Here is a 21,517-nt window from a genome sequence, read left to right as displayed (position 1 = left end):
GGAGTTGGGGGCGTTGCTCTCCCTCTTCCACTCCAATTACTGACCTTTTCATGACTTTCTTGAAGTCTCAACTAAAATTCCACTTTCTACAGGAGCTCTTTTGTGATCCCTCTTCCTTCCTGTGACTTTCCTCTGCTCGTTATCTCCTATGTATTCTGTATATCATTGCTTTGTAAATATTTGTTTGCCTGATATCTTTTCAAATAGATTATAAGCTCACTGAGGGCAAGGACTGTCTTTTGCCTCTTTTTGTATTTGTGGCACTTAGCACAGTGCATGGTACACAGAAGGTTCTTATTCAATGTTTATTGAAGGAATGAACTATTAAATGCTTGTTGAATTAAAATAGACTGAATTGAATTGGCAAGCCTTTGGTACACTCTGAGAAGAGCAGGTCGCAGGGTGGAGCCGGGTGTTAAAACTGACCATGACTTATATTAAAAGTAAAGTAAGGAAGAAATGATGAATGAATATCTGACTAAGCAGATGGTTTCTGAAAGCAGGATTAAGGTACTGAAATGATGGGTGTCCAGTGAGGGACACAGTGCCTCTCCCAAAGATTAGAAGATGAATTTGACAAGACTTGTTGATCTAATTAAGAGACCTTTATACTGAAATTTGAATTGAGGAAGAAAATGTCCACATGGAATTATGACAGGAGGCTATGTAGGATTAACAATGTAATTGGGAAGATGGATACCAGTTGAAGAAGTTACTCAGTGATTCATAGGAAAATGTAGCTAAGAATAAAGGAATGAATGTTGATAGTTTCTGTTGACAGTTGGCAGAGTATGATGATAATCTACTTGAAATCTTGACAGGAGGTCGGTAGGTACCATAGAAACTTGATGAAGGATGGCTACTAGATAGATATCTCAGAGGATTGATAGTCAGGACCAGAGTTGGGAAGTCCTGAGTTCAAATCTGACCCCAGATACTTCCCAGCTGTGTGACAAGTCACTTAACCCCCATTGGTTAGCCCTTACCACTCTCCTGTTTTGGGACCAATACACAGTATTGATTCTAAGATGGAAGGTAAGGGTAAAAAAAGAAATTTGATGAGAGGAGACTCATACAAGAATAACAATAGCAACAAAGAAAGAACATGCCTTCTTCGTGAAAAATATGGAGGATATAATAGAAAATGAAGAAGTGAAAGAAAATCGTGCAGAGGAATGATAGATTGGAAATCAGTGGATTCAAATGCTGACTTAGCTCCTTATAATCTGATATTGGGCAAATCACTCTGCCTCACTAAGATAGTCATCATCTATTTTTTGAGAGGATTGGATTAGATGACCTTCAGAGCCCTTGCTAACTGAAAACATGAGCCTATTATGATCTTACTGTTCTAGTAGGGTAGCTGGAGCACAATGGATAGCGTGCCAGACCTGGAGTTGGGAGGACCTAGTTTTATATCTAGTCTCAGACTCTGCTTTGTGACCCTGGGCAAATCCCTTAACCCTATTGCCTAGTTCTTATTTCTCTTTTGCCTTAGAATCAATACTTAGTAGAAGGTAAGGATTTTTTAAAAATAATGCTCTAGCAAAATGGATCAATCAAAAAGATAAATGATGTAGAGAGAAATCTCATTCCACAAAAAAATCCAAGTATCTGATAATTATTTTACTTTGCTTTATCTTGCTATAAGTTTCATTTTTCAAAAGGCAATGAGGGGGTACCATTACCTTGAATTTAACTTTGACCAAAAAGGGTCTGTCAAAAAAAATCAGCAATCATATATTAAGTGTTTTCTTATGTGCCAGGCCCTCTAACTAAGCACTGGGAAAACAAATACAAGCAAAAAGAGGAGAGACATAGACAGGTGAGAGAGAGAGAGAGAGAGAGAGAGAGAGAGAGAGAGAGAGAGAGAGAGAGAGAGAGAGAGAGAGAGAGAGAGAGGAGGGGGGAGAGGGAGAGGGAGTATGGGCTCTCAAGCATCTTGCATTCTAATGGTGAAAGCCAGCACAAAAAGAGGTGGGAGGTAGTAACTAGTACCAGGACATGATTAAGTCTGGAGTATAGCCTGGTGAGAAATGAAGCAATGTCCCAGGTGCCCTCCAGAAATGGAGGTTCTAGAAGGATCCATCCATTTGGAGGGAGGGACCACAATGCTGAGGGTACTTTTAAGGCATGAATTCCAAGGCTGACATGATTTCCAAGGATGAAGAGGTTTCTGGGACATGATGAAGAACTCCAGAGACTAACTCAATGAGAAATGAAGTTAAAGCAAGAAAAGCTTTGGGACAAAGTGAAAATGTTAAAATCATAACACATGGGAGATATTAATAGATATTGACACAGAAGACTCAAATCTTCTTTTGGAAAATGGATTCTAAAATGTCCAATGAAAATATTGGTGTGAGCCTATGGATAATGGCCTCCAAAATGGGATGAAAAATCCAGGAGAATTGGTGTCTTTAAAAAGAAAACATTAACAAGAGAGTTAGATGTGATGCCAATGGGCAAGAGCATGGAGAAACATGTAAAGAGATCCTTGACTCCTGAGGAGCTCTCATTAACTTGGACCTTAAAAGGGCATTTTCACAATTAGAAAGGAAGTACTCATAATCAAAGATGAATGAAAGAAAGGCAAAAGCCTCCAAGTGGTAGCTGATTATTCTATTTTTGGACAGCTCTAATTGCTAGAATATTATTTTCTTTTTTATTGAACTGAAAGTGTAAAAGACACTGGCTTTGGAGTGAGGAGACAACTGGATTCAAATCCCTCATCTGAAAATTGTGGGGTCCTGGGCAAGTCACTTATTTGTGAATATCAATTTCCTCATACTATTACTATTGCTGACACTACTCCTACTCCTACTCCTACCACTACCACTATCACCAGCACCAATAATAATAGCTATCATATATAGAATTCTAAGATTTGCAAAGTACTTTACAAACATCTAATTTTATTCACACAACAACCTTGAAAGACCAATGCTATTATTATCCTCATTTTTATAGATGATGCCAGTGAAGCAGAACAAGGTTAAAGTTCTGAGGGATATGCATCTAGCCAGCCTGAGGCAGGAATTAAATTCAGTCTTCCCAGAATCAGTTCCAATGTTCTTTTCCACTTACTTGCCTTCATAGCTCTCTCCTCTGTAAAATGAAAATAATAAAATTACTTTTACTAGCAGGTCCACTAGATGGTGTAGTGGACAGAGTGCTGGGTTTTGAATCAGAAAGACTCTTCATAAATTCAAATCTGGCCTCAGACACTTTTTGGCTGTGTGACCCTGGGCAAGTCTCTTAACCCTCTTGACCTCAATTCCTCATCTTTACATAAGCTGGAGAAGGAAATGGCAAACCACTTTGGTATCTGCCAAGAAAAACCCCAAATGGGGTCACAAAGAGTTGAATAAGACTAGAATGACTGAAAAATAAACATATTGCTTCAAGGGAATTTTGTGATTCTCACATGGGATAATGTATATAAAAGTGCTTTGCAAACCTTAAAGTATTAAGTCAGTTCTATTATTCTGATTATTCTGCCTCTTAATCCTAGTTCTGCCTTCTTTAGTTACATAGAATTAAATTTAATCCATCTTCCAGATGTCAGTTCTTCAAATATTTGAAGAAGGCTTTCATGCTTCTTCTGTTCTCTTCCCCAGCCTAATCACCTTCAGTTCTTTCAGTTGTTCCCCATTTGCGTCTTGTTACATTCAACTCACCACTTCTTCCTCTAAATGATGCTGTTATTCATTTCATTGAGCTATCCCTCCCAGCTTTGTGTCATTTATAAATTCACAGATATGCTTTCTATATACATTCTTCTAAGTCGTTGATAAAAATGTCAGTATCACAGTATTTTGGCACATCATTAGACATTGCCCTCCAGGTTGACATAGCTTTTTATTATCACCACACTTTGGGTTCAAGTAACTATAAATCCACCTAATTGTACTATTATTCTACCCGCATTTCTTCATCTTATCTCCAAAAACAACATGAGAAATTTTGTACAAAGGTCTTATTAAAGTCATGTTACCTTATGTGAAGTCAGTGTTCCCTGATAGGTCAAGTAAACTGCTGAGGAAAGGAAATTATATTAGGTTGGCATGATTCATTTTTGAGACCTGGATCCTCAGGATCAAAGTTTCCTTTTCTAAGTACTTACAATCCATATCCTTAACCTTTTCTGAAATTGTATTATGAATTAACATCAAACTTGTCAGTTGGTAGTTGCAAGAATTCACCTTTTTGAAAATTGAGACATTTACCCATTACTTAAACCACTTTCCTATCTTCCAAGACATCTCAATGATTTTAACAGTGATTATTTTATTGATCTGAAAACTCTTCCAGTTACCAGTGATGCAATTTATTTAGGTCTAGAAACTTGAATTCATTCATCAAAGGCAGGCACACTTACTATCTCCTAACTGATCTTGGCTTTCAGTTCCTTTTTAACTCTCTTTGTTCTACTTTTCACAGTCTGAAGATTATTTTCCTTTGTTAGACCAGATGAACCTTTAATCACCAGGTAGCTCTTCTAGACACTAACTTAATTCTGTCCTCATTAAGCATGAGCATAGAGTAGTCCCACACTCATAGTGGCATGCTCTCCTTAGATGGCACTCTTCTTTTTCCATTCTAAGAATTAGTACATCAGAGCGAGAATCAGCAAGCATTGTCTGTCGCAGAGCAGCAGTGAGTAGCTATGGCGTTGTGTCTGTCTTTGATTTTCACTCCCTGGGGTTATATTTTTTTTCATCACTAACTAATTTTTTAGAGTGAACATTCCTGTGGTCCTGGTCCTATCTGGTAACAACTAGATAGGTTAACACTTGAATGGGAGACCACTTGGGAATTTGCCTTTTGAGAGGTGAAAGAACCTATAGAGGATACTTTGAATGAGGAGTTTGGAGACTTAAGTTTCTGTGTTAGCCTGAAGATTTCTAATTGGCCCTGACCAATCAGAATAAAGAAGTGGAATGAAGACTGTCCCTTGGCTCAGTCAGAAGCTTCTCTACCTGATTGACTGGTGCTTTTAGGTCTTCAAGAGTACTGGGAATTTCCCTAATATAGATTTATCTCAGTAGATGAACCTTTTCACAATATAAGCAAGACACAAGAGGACTACACCTCACATCACACTGGAGAAAGGGAAACAAAGCATCTATATGGTACCTACTGTGTGCCAAGTACTTTTTTTTTAACAAATGTCTCATTTGGTTCCTATAACAACCCTACAAAGTAGTTGCTGTTATTAAGTGGCTTGTCCAGCTAGTAAGTGTTCAAGTTCATCTTTGAACTCAGAGCTTTCTGACTCCAGACACAATGTCCTATCCACTGCATCACTAGCTGCCAGAGGCTCATCCTAAAGCCTTCATGTGGATGCTGGAACTTGTAGCAACATGGATGAGCCTGAACTGGACCAGAAGAAACTATAAACTCAAAGAAGTGTGTCCTACAGAGAGTGAAGTGAACTGCGGACAACTTTCAAACTCCTCTAACCCCTCAACTTCTAATTTGGTTTTCTTTTAGAGTGGAGTCCTAGCTTTAGGGTAGTACCATGAGGCCAGTGGCCTGAATGCACCTCTTGAATTAAAATAGGCAGCTTGGGGAGGAATTCCTCTAACAATCTAATTTTATTTTTTTCCCTTTGAGATGAGATCAAACTACAGGGTGGTGCTAAGAATCTAGGAAACTGTATAGGATTTTATATAGGTTCCTCTATTAGGTCTTCTCATCGGAGAGGGAGAATTGTACCAATTATGGGCTATTCTGCATCCTTTATGTGTTTTCTGCATTTTCTTTGAAACTGACCTGTCTCCATTATGTATATTGTATATGAGTACTGGCATAGGAGTTGGTGGCCCTTTCGTGTACACCTGTGGAAAACTAGATAAGGGGTATAATTTTTGAAACTGTACCCAAGATGAAGCATTGTCCTTGTATACCCAGAGTTTGAGGTGCCAGGATATGGGGTTACAGAAATATGAAGTGCTATATCAAAATTGTCATCGGTCCATCCATTTCTTTTACTCTTTAGTACCTGATACTCACTTATGTAAATTCATTTAAGAATCTAATAGTTGAACTCAGTTTTTAGTTTCATTTCATTTCACCTTCATGAAGCCTAGTAAGCTGCTCTTTTAATTAGGTTTTCCCAAGTTTTTGAGTATCAGAGTTTCATTGGCCAAACCACATTGTCAGGATATTCTGGTTCCTGATGGAAGTCATGGTCAGAAGACTCCTCCCCAGGAATCCGGGGCAAATTTTTATTCTCAATGAAGAAACCTTTCAGAAACCTCTGTGATTAGCCTTAGCCAAACAGCTTAAATAGATTCTAGGAAAGATTTTGTGTTCCTTTGCTTGTGGCTAAAAGCTATGAGACCCAAACTATTTTTTACTGCCACTAAATATATCCAAAAGCAAGTTTAAATTCTCCCCAAAGGAGAATTTTGCAGAAGAGCCCTGCCCAGGTTATACTTTCTTTTTGGTGGGGAGGAGGAACTTTAGAAATAATTTATTCCAATTCTTAATTTTATTGATGAGGAAACTGAAATATATGATTCAAAAGGATGTGTGACTGACTCAAAGTTAATTGTGTAGCAAGGAGCAGAGACAGGAGCCAAACCAAATCAGTAGTTGATCAACTAGTATCTATCAAGCATCTACAGTGTGCTTAAGGCACAATGCTAGGGGACATGAAGATAAATATGGCCTTGGGGATATAGAAATAGATTTGAAGCAGTCCCTGCCTTCAGGGAGCTTATATTCTAACTCCAAATTCAGTGTTCTTTTCATTACTGGCATATGCGTATGGTGCTTGGGCTTGCCACAGAGTTCTTCTTAACAACAGTCAACTTTCTCATCACTTCTGGGAATTTGGTCTTTTGCTCAGGGAGGTTCTGATAGAGTAACCATTTATTTAGCAATTGTTCTGTAAATATTCATTAAATTGAGTTGTAAGCACAGCACAACCCACCATTAAATCTTCTTTTCCACATAGGGTGATGACCTAACGTTGGCCATGTTGCCTCTAACCATGAGCAAACCATACTCAAGTTTGGAATATAAGACTTGGAAAACAGACAGAGAGTTCTTCACATTTATTTTTAAAGTTCTGTTTCCTTTTGACCATATCACTGGTTGATCAGGCTCCATATACTCTCTTGGTCAAATAATTCCAGATTAGGTTGAAAAACTCCTTCTGAAAGTAGTTGTCTCGTGTCAGTTTATTTCAACCTAGGGCTTCAGTACATAGCCAGAAGACACTGGTAAAGTCAATCATCAGTCTGAAAGCTTTAAGCTATTTTTTCTAACGAAACTGATATTTATGTAGACTTTTTTAGAGATCTCTTCTTATGGTGTTTAGTAATCATGACCTTTACAATTATATATCATTGTAAAATTTGCAAAAGGCAGGTAGAAGGAGCAATAGAAAGAGTGCTTCAAATGCAGCCTCAGACAATTATTAGTGTTACTTTCTTATCCTCAACAACTCACTTAAGCTTGTTTGCCTCTGTTTTCTCACTGTAAAATGAGTTGGAGAAGGAAACAATAAACCACAATAGTAGCGTTGCCTAGAAGACCCCAAATGTGATCGTGGAGAGTCAGACATGACTGAAATGTCTGAAAGATAAAAAAAAAAGTTATCAAAGTGCTTTTACAATAACCCTTCAAACTACTAAAATATTCTTACCTTGAGGAATGCCTCCCCCATGTGTTTAATGGGCCATAGCTACAATCAATATAATACAATGACTTCTGAGGTTACCGGATCTGGGTCTGCCATATTGGTCAAATTATTTATGCACCAACAAAAATGGACTTTTTAACTTCACGGAAGGGAAAGCTGGGCTAAAGACACAAGTAGTAAATACTTAATGGTGTAGTAGTAAATATTAAAGTTCATTTGAAATCCTGAATCTAAATAAAAATTTGAGGCACTTACCACTTTGGGAAACCAGCACATTTCCTGTCAAAAATAAAATCACCCTAAAGCTTTTATGATTATTTCTCTAAAAAAAATGAATACTTATTCAAATTAGAAGGTTCTTCTCAAAGGGATGACTAAATTAGGTGATTACTAAAGACTGTGGGAAAGAGTTTTTTTGCTTTATTTTTGTTTTGCATGTGTTGATAATAGGAGTGTGTAGCCTCTCTCTACTAGAATAAGTAACTTCCAGATGACTACAAATCTATTAGGAATTTCATATAGTATAGAACGAAAACAACAAACTTATTTTTTCTTGAGTTATTTCAGTTCACTATTCCCAATGGGAATCACTGGACTATTTAGATGTTGGAAGCTTTTGAAACAGTGGAGACAGCCAACATATGCTCCTGGTGTTGAAACCCTGCTGAGACTTGTCATTGGTTATAACATTGCCTGTTTTACACAGTGTGAATGTGACCATAACATAAATGAATAGAAACATCAACTCATCTTCCAGATGCCTTCTTTTATAATGCTCTCTTTGGCTTCTGAATATATTTTCTCAGGACTTCATTCCATAGACTGCCAATGAGCTATAAATAAATTAATCCATGAAAGCAGAACAATCTACATGTGCAAGAAAGACTAGATTAAGAAGCTTTACTCATGCTAAACTGGGAATTTTATGAGGAACATATAAACAAATAAATGAATAGTGGCTGACCTTTACTGAGGACACTAAGGTCTGCAAAACATTTTAGAAATGCGTTATTTCATTACTATCATTATGTTTTTTGAAAGTGAATTTGAATTCTCTCTGTCTATCTGTCTGTCCTTCCATCCCTCTTATCATCAAATAAAAAGGATAGCATGGAGAATTTGCAGCAGATGTGCTTGTAGACACTTAACAATCAGCTCTCTGGGTAAAAAATAGTAGGCATGACACACTTCACAATTTAATCTGCATTATTAACATTTTCTCTATCATTCTCTTAAGTCTAGACAGTCATCAAAATAATAAATCAAGCCTTGATTTGTAATGTTTGTAGATTTCTGAGGTGTAAATGCTCACACTTAAAACTCAACAATCAAATTATAGCTGGCTGCAATAGACCACTGATTTGCCATCAATAACCGCATGAATGTCAAAGAGATCCCTTTATAAAACATGGTGGGAGGGTTGGGGAGGTGAGTGGGAATGGCATGGAGAAAATGAAAATGTTTATTCATGGTTTGGAATAGGAAAATAGATCTGTGATCTCAATCAATAAACAAGTATTCATGCAGTTCAGTCTAGATGCTAAGCACAGTGTTGAGTGCTGGTAATAAAAATTCAAAAGTGAGGCAGTCCCTGTCCTCAAGGAAATAAAACATGTTTACAAATACATAGACACAGGCTATATAGAAAATAAATCCACAATGAGATAATGGGGACATCAATACCTGGGTGGATCCAGGAAAGGTCTCTTGAAGGATACGGTTGTGACTAAGAAGATCCCAAGATTTTCAGGAATCCTGAGGAAGAACATAAACTCCTTGAGTCACAAATTTTTATTGCTGTTGTTTAGTTGTTTCCATCATTCCTGACTTCATGACTCCATTTGGAATTTTCTTGACCGAGATCCTAGACTGGTTTGCCATTTCCTTCTCCAGCTTATTTTACAAATGAGAAAACCAAGGCAGAGTTAAATGACTTGCTATAAGACAATAAATTGTTTTCAACCACCATTAACTCTCATAAGACTCAAAGATATGGGCAGATTGTGATGTGTGTGAAGGTGAAACCATGAGCCTATGAAGTAATAAAATGTAAAAATAGAGCTCTATCCACTGCACCATCCAACTGCTAGGAACTATCATGTTAATTCATTCATCTTCGAGCATTTTAAAAACAACTACTATATGCCAAGTACTGTGATAGATACTGAGGCTACAAAGACAAAAACCAACGGGACATGAATTTAAAGTTGAGAGGTTCATTAGAAGTCACCGAGTCCCACTTACTTATTCCACAGATAAAGAATTTAGGCTCAGAGAGATTAAATATCATCTAGTTCATGATTCTCATAAGCAGGAAATAACAGAGCTGAGATTGGAATCCAGGTCATCTGGTTCTTAGCATCTACTTTGTACAAGGCACTGTCCTTAAATGTTAGGTACTTTTTAAAACAGTTTACATATCTGATAAGCTTGATCCATTTTCTAATGAGTATGCATTTATCACTACAACAAAACTGAACTTTTATTGTCTGTATGATTATCAGGAAGTTAGAAAGGCATTAATAGGAAACTCATGTCTCAAAGTCAAAGAAGAAACTAGCAATCTTTTGTCTTAGGAATTCTTAACATAGGCAGTAGAAATGTGTGTGTGTGTGGGAAACAAACAAAAAATAAACCTAAGCATAGCTTTACTAGGCTTAACAAGCATCATTTTCATATGCTAACAATCCATGGTGAAGATTATATAAACCAACTATTTTATTAAGAACAGACTCCTCAGCTGGGGCCATCTACTAATTTACTAATTAATGACATGTGATGGATTGTGAATGAGATTTTTTGTACCTGGATTGAAAAATGATAGAATCGGAGATTTTTTTAAATGAAAAGGTTCTAGTTTGTCCTTTCACTATTTGAGAGGTGAAAAACCTGAGGGCCACCACAGTGAACTGACTTACCAGTTTGGATTATAGCCCAACTCTCCCAGTGCCCAAACCAATGTTCTTTCCATCAGATTAGGAACATGTATTTAAGCTTTATTTGCAAGAAAGTTTGTTTTCAAGAAAAATGAGACTCATGATTTAAGAATTCTGTAGGAGTCAATCTTGCAAATTATATAAACAGGGTACAAATTAATTGTGTAATTATGAATATTCAGTCACTATGATGAAAATGAGAGATGCCAGATTGTTCAACATATGAGAGCCATGTGTGTTTTATGTGAATATTTAATCTCCTTTTTTTTTCTAACACATCAAGCATTGGTCACAATATGGGATAATGGATAATGGTGATGAACCAGAAGGCTGCTACAATCTGTCATCTTCAGTGACTTGTTTGTCTAATCATCCTCTCTCTTTCATAAAGGGAAAGCATTCACAAGAAAACAATGCAAATTCTATGTCTCTCTCTCCCTAGTTCTCTCTCTTTCTCTCTCTCTTTGTTTCATCCATTATGTCATTTGGTTTTCAATGTCTGGATTTATTTTCAATTTTGAAGATATTTGACCAAGGGGTCACAAGAAATACCCTCTTTTTGCTATTCTTCCCTTTAGTAAAGTTTATTGGCAGTGTAAGAGATATTGATTATCAGATATGAATGATCACTTCTAAAAGTTTTTACTAATGGATATTGGCTTCTTTTTTTCAGATGCAGAGCCTAAATATTTGATAGTTGTGCGACCAGTCCCCCCTCCAAGCCAAAAGAAAACATGTTCAGGTATTATAATTTCTATAATCTTTTGTTTAATCTGTAATATTTATTTGGAAATATGGGGAGGATATGAAGAACAGGGGATAACAGAAGGTTTGTAGCAGGGTATGGAGGAGTTGAGGGGAGAGAGGGAATATTGCTCAGTGAGGCAAAGGAGAGAGATGCCCCCTGCCAAGAGGAAGCATCAGGGGTCCCATAAGGACTGTTTGTCATTGACTGACTGAACTGATGTTCAACTCCCTCTATGCCCCAGAAAAGATAGTCCACTTATCTGACTGTGATATTCTAATAAAATAAAGTTTAATAACCAGTTTGGATTTTAGAGGTATCAGGAAAGAGGGGCAAGGGATGTCCCTCAATAAGGTTGGAGTCTTCCTCAGCTTTGGAGCTAAGGCCAGGTCTCATAGGCTGGTGGAGAGTTTCTCCCACTCCCATCCTTTGTACTCCTTTTGTCAATTTCAGAATCTCAGCAGTAGACAAAAAGCAACAAGAATAGTTCTAACTTTCAGAACTGGTTGGACCTGTGTCTTTGGGCTGAACCAAGTAGAAGCACTCCACTTCAGACTGGGCAGAATGAGCTCCTTCCATCTCCCACACCAGGAAGGAAGCAAAGCTGGCAGAAAGAAAGTGCTAGTCACAAGACCCAACTGCCACTCCCAGTTGCCCCTTCCCCCACCAACTGTCAATCTTGACAATTTCTTCCCTCTTGATATTCCCACTGTTGCTTGTTCCGACACAGTGGCAGAAAGTTCAGAACTTATTTCTAGTTTCCTTTCCACAAATCCAAAGCCAGACTTTCTATTTTGTTAAGAGTAGCAGTTCCAAACCATGGAGAATGTGACCCTTGGCCATGCATGATATCATCTGATGGAGTTGCTAGATGGCACAGTGGATAGAGCCCAGACCTAGAGTCAACAAGACTTGAGTTCAAATCCAGCCTCAAATACTCACTGTAAGACACTAGGCAAATTACTTACCCATTGCCTCAGTTTCCTCATCTGTCAATGATGATAATAATAGCAACTATCTCCCAAAGTTGTTGTAAGGATCAAAGGAAGTATTTATAAAACTTCAGAAAAATGCCTGGCACATAGCAAGTGCTTTATAAATCTTGGCTATATCATTATTATTAGCATCAATCCTCTATTCATACAATTCTCCCCTCATAAACACTGAATAACAGGGGAGTTGATATTTAGAGTGCTGTTGTGCATATGTTGAGGACTAATTTTATATTTAATTATTTCTAAGAGTGGGACAGGGAAAAACATACATTTTCAAAGGTGCAGGCAGGCCATGTTGTCTGTGGATTCTAAACCATAAATGGAGAGAAATTTGGGTTCTAGCAATTTTTCCTATTATTCCAGTTTATTGCTTATACTGGTAAAACCTCTTGCCATGTTCTTGTCTGTAACATAGGGGAGAGGTTCGGAGTGTGACTGGGGTTTGGAGAGAGGAAAAATTAGGGAGGAAAAATATATAGAAGGGAAGGAATAGGAAAGAGAAGATAATCATGATCATGACACTCTATATTTGTATATTGCACTTTGCAGCTCTCCTTAGATCATAGATTTATTCCTGTAAAGAACCTTAAAGGACAAGTTCAACCCCCTCACTTTACATATGAGGAAACTGAGGCATAGGGAGTTTGAGTGATGTTTTCAGGGTCACACTACTGGTAAATATCTGAGGCAAAATTTGAACCCAGGTTTTCCTGTGAGGTTTTTATTGTCTTCATTTTACAGATGATAAAATTGAAAACCAAAGAAGTTAAAATATTTGCCCAAGGTTTTGGTTCTATATGAGTATTCTCTTACAACAATGACCAATATGAAAGTGTGTATTGCATAATAATACATGATATTTACATGATAATACATGTACTAAACAGATCAAATAGCTTACCCTCTCTGAGAGGGGGGGAAGCAAAGGTGGGAGACAATTTGGATCTTATAATTTCGGAAAATGTATGTTGAAAATTGTTATTGCATATAATTGGAAGAATAAAATATCTTTGAATAAAAATTTTTAAATGATGTAGCTTAAATTCAAACATACAAACACACACACATTTGTCCAAGGTAGCAATTAGTAAGCAAACAGATGTGGGACTAGAACTCAAGTCTTTTGACTCCTAATTTCCTTCCCTCTATATTATTCTACTTCATAACTGATAAACAGAGGCCAGATCCAGACAATCTAGCTGCCAGCTATAATAAGAAAGAAGCAATATCATGAAGAATCCTGTACAATTAATATTCTCTATTAGATAGTCTCTATATTCTTATAGCCTGTATAATTCCTGTGTGAAAGTTATTCCACCTTTATGGACTTCTATTTTCTCATCTGGAAAAGTATGATTGGGATGAGATAATCTATTTCTAATGGGTTCAATTCTGACCTCATATACTTCCTAGATTTGTGACTCTGGGCTAGTCACCTAATCCCCATTGCCTAATCTTTACTTCTTTTCTAAATTAAACCCAATACGACAGAAATTAAAGGTTTAAAAAATACACAGAAGAGAGAAGAGGAGAGTTCAGAAGAGAACACAGGACAGTATTAGAAATACTTTACTACTCTCTTCCATCATGAAGTTTAATGGTTAGAGTGTTGGACATGGAGTCTAGAAGATTTGAATTTGAATCTTGCTTCAAACAATTATTAGCCAGTGATTTAACATCAACCTCAAGCTTCCTCATCTGTAAAATGGGGATAATAATACCTACTTCACAGAGTTTTTGTGAGGGTCAAATGAGACAACAAAAAAGTGCATTGCAAATATTAAAGAGCTTTACAAATGCTAGTTCTTATTACTACTATTAAAATGATATGAAAAATTGGTAGAATTTCAAAGGGAACAACATTTGGCTTCTCTTCAGACACAGAATTTAGAGCTATAACCTAGGAACTTTATGAATTATCTAGTCCAATAGTTCTTAAGATTTTGGGATCATGTATTCCTTTATCAGTCTAGTGAAGTCTATGGGATACTTCTCAGAATACTATTTTAAATTCAAAGACTAAAATATATAAGACAAAGGAATACAATTATAAGAAAATAGCCATCAAAATATTTTAAAGAAAACTTTGTAGACACAATGTAAAGAACCTCTGATCTTGTCGTGATCTAGTTCTCTTCCATTGGAGAGAAAATATGGAGGGCTCCAACTCCACATGAGTGAGTCTTTTTATGTCCTTAGGTGACTGAGGAAGAAAAACCAATATGACCAAAGTACACCAGGAAACTGAGTCAAGGGAGGTGAGCCCTAGACCCTAAACTAATTAAGTCTTGGAGGCATCTTTACTGCCTTTCAGGAAAAGGGAGGTAATGGAGTGAGGGATTATAAAGGAGACATTCTGGTAGATAGCGTTTCTTTCCAACTTTAGCCTCCCTTTTAAATAAGTCCAGAGGATAACTAGCATGTATATAAGCCATGTCTTCCACAGCCTCAAACACACAAGCATTCCTTCTTTTTATTCAATGCTATAGGGACATGAACTTATAACAAATGCAGAGGCCCATGATGGCAGTCACAAAGGCATGTACTAGGATGGTGGCAATGGGAATTGGGAGAAGGGGGTGGATGTGAGAGATTTTGTGAAAACAGGCTCAATAGATCTCAGTGGCCAATTGGATCAGGGAGGAAAGGGAGAGGCAAGAGTCAAAGATAACACTGAAGTTTCAGTTCAACAAACATTTCTTAAGCATCTGCTATTAGTAGGACAAATACCAAGATTGAAGAAGTCACGACCTCTGTTTTCAAAGAACTATTAATATAAAGGAAATAAGACAAGGATAAAAATAAACACCATACAATACAGAATTTGTTGTGTACATGATAAAAGTCTAAGAATATGCCATGAAAGTTCTGAAGAAAAAAATGTTGTTGTCTCTTAAAGAGGGGGTGGGTACGGTCAAGGGGGACTGGAAACAGATCAGAGAAGACTGCATGTAAGAATTCCTCGGAATTGCTAAATTCTATGGATCAATACCAAAAGAGTTTCATTAAATAGCAAGAAAAGAAAGTGAGATTGCAAGCTGAGCAAAACTGGGCCATTTACTTTTCCAGATTTTCTTAAATGTAATAAGTTACTTTCTCATCAAATAAAGTTCTTCTCTTCTCCACACCCCAATTGAGAAAAAAATTTATACCCAAATATGTAATGAATTTTCCCAGTCTCCAAAGTCTCCAAATGTTTCTCATTGAGGGGGACATTCCAAATGTTGTTTTTTGTCTAAAATGGAATAAACAGTCTTGAGAATAATTTTCAAAAATCATTAGACTCATGAAAGTTACATTTCAATCACAAAATCTCATCTATCCAACACTTATAAATGTAGCATCCCTAACAACGATTTGCTTCTTTTGTTCTTAGGATATGATAACATAAGCCCTGCCTACAACAAACAAATAAACAAAGTTTCTCTGGAAAAAAAATATAATTTCCTAAATAGAAAGGAAAGAAAATAAATACATTTTCTTCTAGTTCAATTATCTATTGTCTACTTTTCGTTTAATAGAACTAGAGAATGTTAGAACAGGAAAGGACCTTAGTTATAATCTACTCCAAACCATATCATTTTACAGACAAGGAAATTAAGTTTTAGACGTAAAGTAACTTTCTCAAGGTGTCATAGCTAGTTAGTGGCAACTATGGGGTCAGAACCCAAGTCTCTCAGGCCCAAGTGTAACATTCTCTCAGTTGGGCCATTCCATTACTTCCTAAAACATATACCCCTTTCCTTTCATTTGTTCTGATGTATTCTGGACCAAAGATATAAAAAAAATAAATAAATAAACCTTGTGCCTGTCTGTGTGCATACATACACACATATACACATATAGAGAGTTACATCGGCTATATATCTGAATATTATGTGTATATACTATACATGATGAGTTTCTATGCTATGGCGGGTTAAAATGACATGAGTGAGAAAATGAAGGTTCAAGCTTCTGAGCATATTGATTTCCACAGGCACACATGCCTCTTGTATAACAGATTGGGGCCAGGCTTCCTCAGCTTTGGCACTGGATCCTGAATACCAGAGGAGACAATTTTTTATGCACTAAAAACAATCAAATAAGACCAATTAATTAAAAGAAAACAATTGACCAGGATACAAAATTAGGTATCTGATTTCTAAATGGAGAAAAGCTGAAGGATTTTCAAGTTGGGAGAGGGAGAGCAAACAAGTACAATTCCCTGAAATGAGAAAAAGAGGTCTCATTTCCCCCAAGAATCTGTAAGGAACATAGAAACAATCACTGACTGATCAGTAAAGGTCTAGTTTTCAGATAAGACATATGGGTTTCTTGAGATGTATAACTGTGAGAAAATGCCTTACGTCTATCTTCGGAGCAGGCAGATATCTGGTGAGCATCATCTAGGTTTTTAGTAAAGGATCTCTAGACATCAGGTAAAAATAGTCAAGCTTCCCAGCCATAGAGGGCTAGGTTGAAAACAATGAAATAAACCTTTCTCGAAATTCTCACAACTGAATGAAAATTCCTCACAAGAAATAAATTGGACTAGACACGCAATTGAATAGGAAGGGAATTTAATTAGCCTTAAAATTGGGTCACAAAATGAAGTCAGTGTGGTTCACTCCATTCCTACAGCCACTTGCTGTTTTAATTCCCTGTGTGTGTGTGTGTGTGTGTGTGTGTGTGTGTGTGTGTGTGTGTGTAAATGTTTTATTATCTTCCCATTCTGGGGGATTCTTATATTTTCAGCAAATCAAATCAGCACCTATCCTCTGAAGGTCTTGAAGAGGTTTTAAAACTGTATTATTATACCACTGTTTAAGATGAGAGAAAAATTCATTCCCATTACTGGTAATTCTCTTTCTATGCAGTCATTATTACTGATGAAAATGACTTTATATTTGTTGAGTGCTTTCTTCCTAACAAGCTTTGAGCGTTAGCAGCTATCACCATCCCCATTTTGTACTTGAGGAAACTGAACTCAGGGCAATGAATGACTTCTACAAGGTCACATAACTCATGAATGTGAAATGATGGGATTCAAACCAAAGTCTCTCCTGATTCCTATCTTGCAGTTGTCTCATTATACCCTGCTGCCCTCTGATGATGATGATAATAAAGATCTCTCTGCTTGAGAAGATTTAATTTCTTTTTATGGATTTGATCCAAGAAAAGCCAGAAGACCAGATTATTCAAAATGGGTTTTTCATCTTGTTATTCATCTCACAGTACAAAATGATGACAATTTCAGTAATGGAGACTGTTCCATTTTAGCCAGATAGATAAAGAAGACAAATAATACAGCCAATAAGATACTGTCTCTTTATTAACATCAGTTTAGACTAGTTCACAAAGAAAGAAATTGCTGGCCTTTCTGCCTGTAGTTGAAAGTAAGTCATAGTATTGTTTTACAGTAGTCTTTATTGGGCATAATTCAATGCTATTAGTAAACCTGGTAAAGCCAAACAGGCTAAGAATGAAATTTATTTGAAATATATACATATGCATGTATATAATAAATGTTTAATATATACACTCTATGTGCATGTGTAGATGTGTATGTAATATATGTTTATAATATATTCATTGTATATAAATATATATCATATATAATATCATGTTTTAATCAGCAAAAGTTCAAAACCTTCAAGTGATATTTGAATTTACTTATGAATAAAGAAGTCGAATAACACTAGATAAATAAACACACGAGAAGAAGAATTTGGGAGTGTTTGGTCTATATTATCTTTGCAAGATACTTAATGCTCTGCCCAAGATGTGGAAATACCAAGCAAGAATCCTCAAAATTAATTTGTGTGTTGCTTCAACAGGTAAATCTCGTACCCGAAAACCTCTCCAGATGGTAGTTGGCACTCTGTCACCAAGCTCAGTCTTTCTGTCCTGGGGTTTCCTCATCAACCCACAATATGATTGGAACTTACCGAGTCAGTGTCCCAATGACAGGTAATTTGCCAAAACTCAGTTTTCTTATCCTAAAATACATATGTGGTTTTAATCAAGTAGCAATCACTTATTGAGAGCCTACAATGTACCTGTTGCAGGAGTCATAAAGACAAAAAATGAAGCAGTCCTTGCCCTCAAGTAAGTTACAGTTTATCAGAGAAGATAGCATTTATACATTTAAGTAAATGCATAAAGTATATCCCTCCACCCACACATACACACGAAACATAATTGACAGGTGAAGGAGTGCCATTTAGGAGGATCAGAAAAGACCTCTTGTAGGAGTTTGTTATTGAGATGAACTCGAGGAAATTTGGAATTTTAAGAAACATCAGTGAGGATGCAATGCATTCCAGGTAGTCAGGACAACATACAAAGGCAGAGAAAAAGAAAACACAAAATTTCAAATGTGATTAACATCAAAAAAGACAGATTGACTGAATGTAAAGTGAATGAAGCAAAGTTGTAAGTCTGAGAAAATGAGTTGGAACATATTGCAAATGGCTTTCCATGCCAGAGAAATTATTATTTGATCTTAGATAGAATAGGGAGTTTATGAAGTTTATTGAGCAAGAGTGGCATGTTCAAATTTGCACTTGGGAAATAGTTTTAGCAGTTGTATGGAGGATAGATTGGTGAGGGGAAAAACATGGCAAAGAGCCCACTCAGAGGTCTTGAACATGTTCTCTACATGAAGCCCATAATCCTTCAGACATTGGCCTAAACCAAATTAAAATATAATTGAGAAATATTTAACAAAATAAATAAAAACACAATAAAACATGAACAATATTGATGTAATTGTCTAACTCCATCTGATGCCCACAGGGATTCTTATGAATTGTTTAGTAGCTCCCCATTTCTATTTGTTCTACTTCATTGATTAAGAGTCCATCAAAACTGATTAGGTAAGAGATGATGAAGAACTGAATTAAGGTGATTATGATTGGAAAGAAGGGAAGGGATGAGACTTTTTGGCAAGGATTGACAAGATTTGGCAACTGTTTGGATTTGGTGGATGAAGGAGAATGCAAAATGGAAATTGATTCTGAGGATGTGAATCTGGGATACTGGAAGGAGGGATAACCCTCAACAAAAACATAGAAGTTTGGAAAAGGGGTTCATTTGGGGGAAATATAATGAATACTGTTTTGGCCATGGTGAGAATGAGTTGGATATGGGACATCCACTTTAAAAAATATAGAGAGTGGATACATTTACTTTAGAAAAGATTATCTTTATGAACAACAGACAGTAATGAAATGCCTCCCTTGTGAAAAGCACAGTGCTAGATATTAGAGATGTAAAAATATGCAGGAAGAGAGAGTAGTGTCTGGATTGTGAACCACCATTTATATGAACAGACCTGAATGTGGAAAACTGTTATTTTTTTTGTTCAACTTTGCTTAAATTCCTAACTTCTAAAATCTAAATAGGTAGCAAATGTTTTGAAACATAGAATGATTCAGACGTGTGAATCTAGATAAACTCTCCAAAATTTTATCCAAATAACTTTACCCCAAAACTACTCTATTAGATATAAATTCAGACCCAGGGTTTTAACTTGGGGAATTTGAGTTTGATTCCTTTTGACAATATTTGTCATAGACTATTAAAAAAAAGGCCTTTGGAAAACATTTGTCCACATTCTCAGATATCAATAATCTCTCATGAATGCATTTTGATTATGAAGATGAACCAGAAAATAAAAGATTAAATTTCCTTGAATGTATCCATGGTTCTGAAGAGTGAAGTGTTTGGCAAAAGAAGCCGGCACTCTTGCCAAACCCAAATTTGTCTGACAAAATATATCTCAGACATTTGACAGAATCTGAAGCATCCCTGGTTTCACCCATCACTAAGCAAGCCTGAGTGCCCTTGAAAGAACACACTTTCTTCTGGTAATTATAGGTCAAAATGATTTGAGCCTGAATGCCAATCCTGTGAAAACAAATACTTGTGTTATTTTAGGTTCCATTTCAGTTTTTCAACTTCTCCTAAAAGTTAAAACCAGAAAGAACTTAGAATTCTGAAATGTTCTCAAACAGGATAGAGTGGGTACAAGATATGACCGGATGGTTTTGCCTTTCTTTGTATTGCCAACACTCAACCCAGTGCCTGACACATAGTAGGTGCTCATTAAATGTTTACTGACTGAAACTGCCCATGGATTTATTTAGTTCTACTGTCTTAGTCAATCTCAAAAGTTACTTCTTTTAACTGACCAGACACTCCTCCCCTTTTCCCCAAGATAATTCGCATGGCTTTCATAGGATTTTATCCTCTTCTTTTATGATCTCCTAATGTCTTTTTCTTTTTCTTTTTAAACCCTTACCTTCTGTCTAAGAATTGATACCAATTGTTTGTTCCAAGGCAGAAGAGTGGTAAGAGCTAGGCAATTGGAGTTGAATGACTTTCCCAAACAAGCTAGGAAGTGTCTGCGGTCTTCATATTTGAACCCAGAACTTCCCATCCCCAGGCTTGGCTCTCTATCCACTGAGCAATTTGGGTGCCTACCAAGTCTTTCCTATGAAGGACCTCTCATGAATAAATATTGGTCAATTGAAATATACTTCCAAAAGTTGAATAGCACAGGGAAATACTGGCTATAGAATGGGATCAAGAATAGATAGCTTTGAGTTATCCTGTAATCTGACCTGGCATAGTACAACAGCTGTATGATTAATTTACCTAGTAGGAGTATATTTTGGGTGACATGCAAATTCTCAAGAGACTATCTAATAACAAACTTACTTATGACTAAACCAGTGATCATTACATTGAACATGTTAGCCAATCATTTTGTTTCTTTACATCCTAGTGAAAATGGAAGAAATTATATGGAATCACTGAAAATTTTGAGACAAAAAATATATGTTCCAAAAGTCCCTTAAATCTTAGTGTCCTTTTAATCACTTAAAGACTTTTGGGACAGCCTATATAGCATTTTGGGGTTTACCAAATGTTTTCCTTATAACTACCCTCTTTGATTTTGTGGTACACGTATTATTGCCCCATTTTACAAATGAGGAAATGGAAGCTTTGAGAGGTTAAGTGATTTTCCTTCACTATACACCACAGTTAACAAGGGTCAGTCCTATGATTCCAATCTAGACCTCTTGACACCAAATCCAACACTCTTTTCACTCCTGCCAAGTTGTTTCTGGAACATGTGGCATGATCTTTCCCTCCTTGAGCCCTGTATATCTATACCTTTTTCTGCATTTTTCTG

General features: G+C 36.5%; 1 protein-coding gene across 6 annotated transcripts in view; it reads left to right on the top strand.

Annotated features, from left to right (window-relative positions):
• Positions 1-21,517, top strand: part of ABI3BP (ABI family member 3 binding protein) — a 293,851-nt gene that overhangs the window by 121,538 nt on the left and 150,796 nt on the right. For all 6 annotated transcript variants that reach the window (XM_056793404.1, XM_056793406.1, XM_056793407.1 and 3 more), the window contains exons 3-4: positions 11,267-11,335; positions 18,153-18,285. In XM_056793404.1, the coding sequence (XP_056649382.1) occupies positions 11,267-11,335; positions 18,153-18,285 (202 nt within the window). The remainder of the gene's footprint in view (positions 1-11,266; positions 11,336-18,152; positions 18,286-21,517) is intronic.

Source organism: Monodelphis domestica, chromosome 4 (assembly GCF_027887165.1).
Source record: "Monodelphis domestica isolate mMonDom1 chromosome 4, mMonDom1.pri, whole genome shotgun sequence".
In the NCBI taxonomy this organism is placed as follows: Eukaryota; Metazoa; Chordata; class Mammalia; order Didelphimorphia; family Didelphidae; genus Monodelphis; species Monodelphis domestica.
This window is presented reverse-complemented; position numbering and strand designations above follow the sequence as displayed.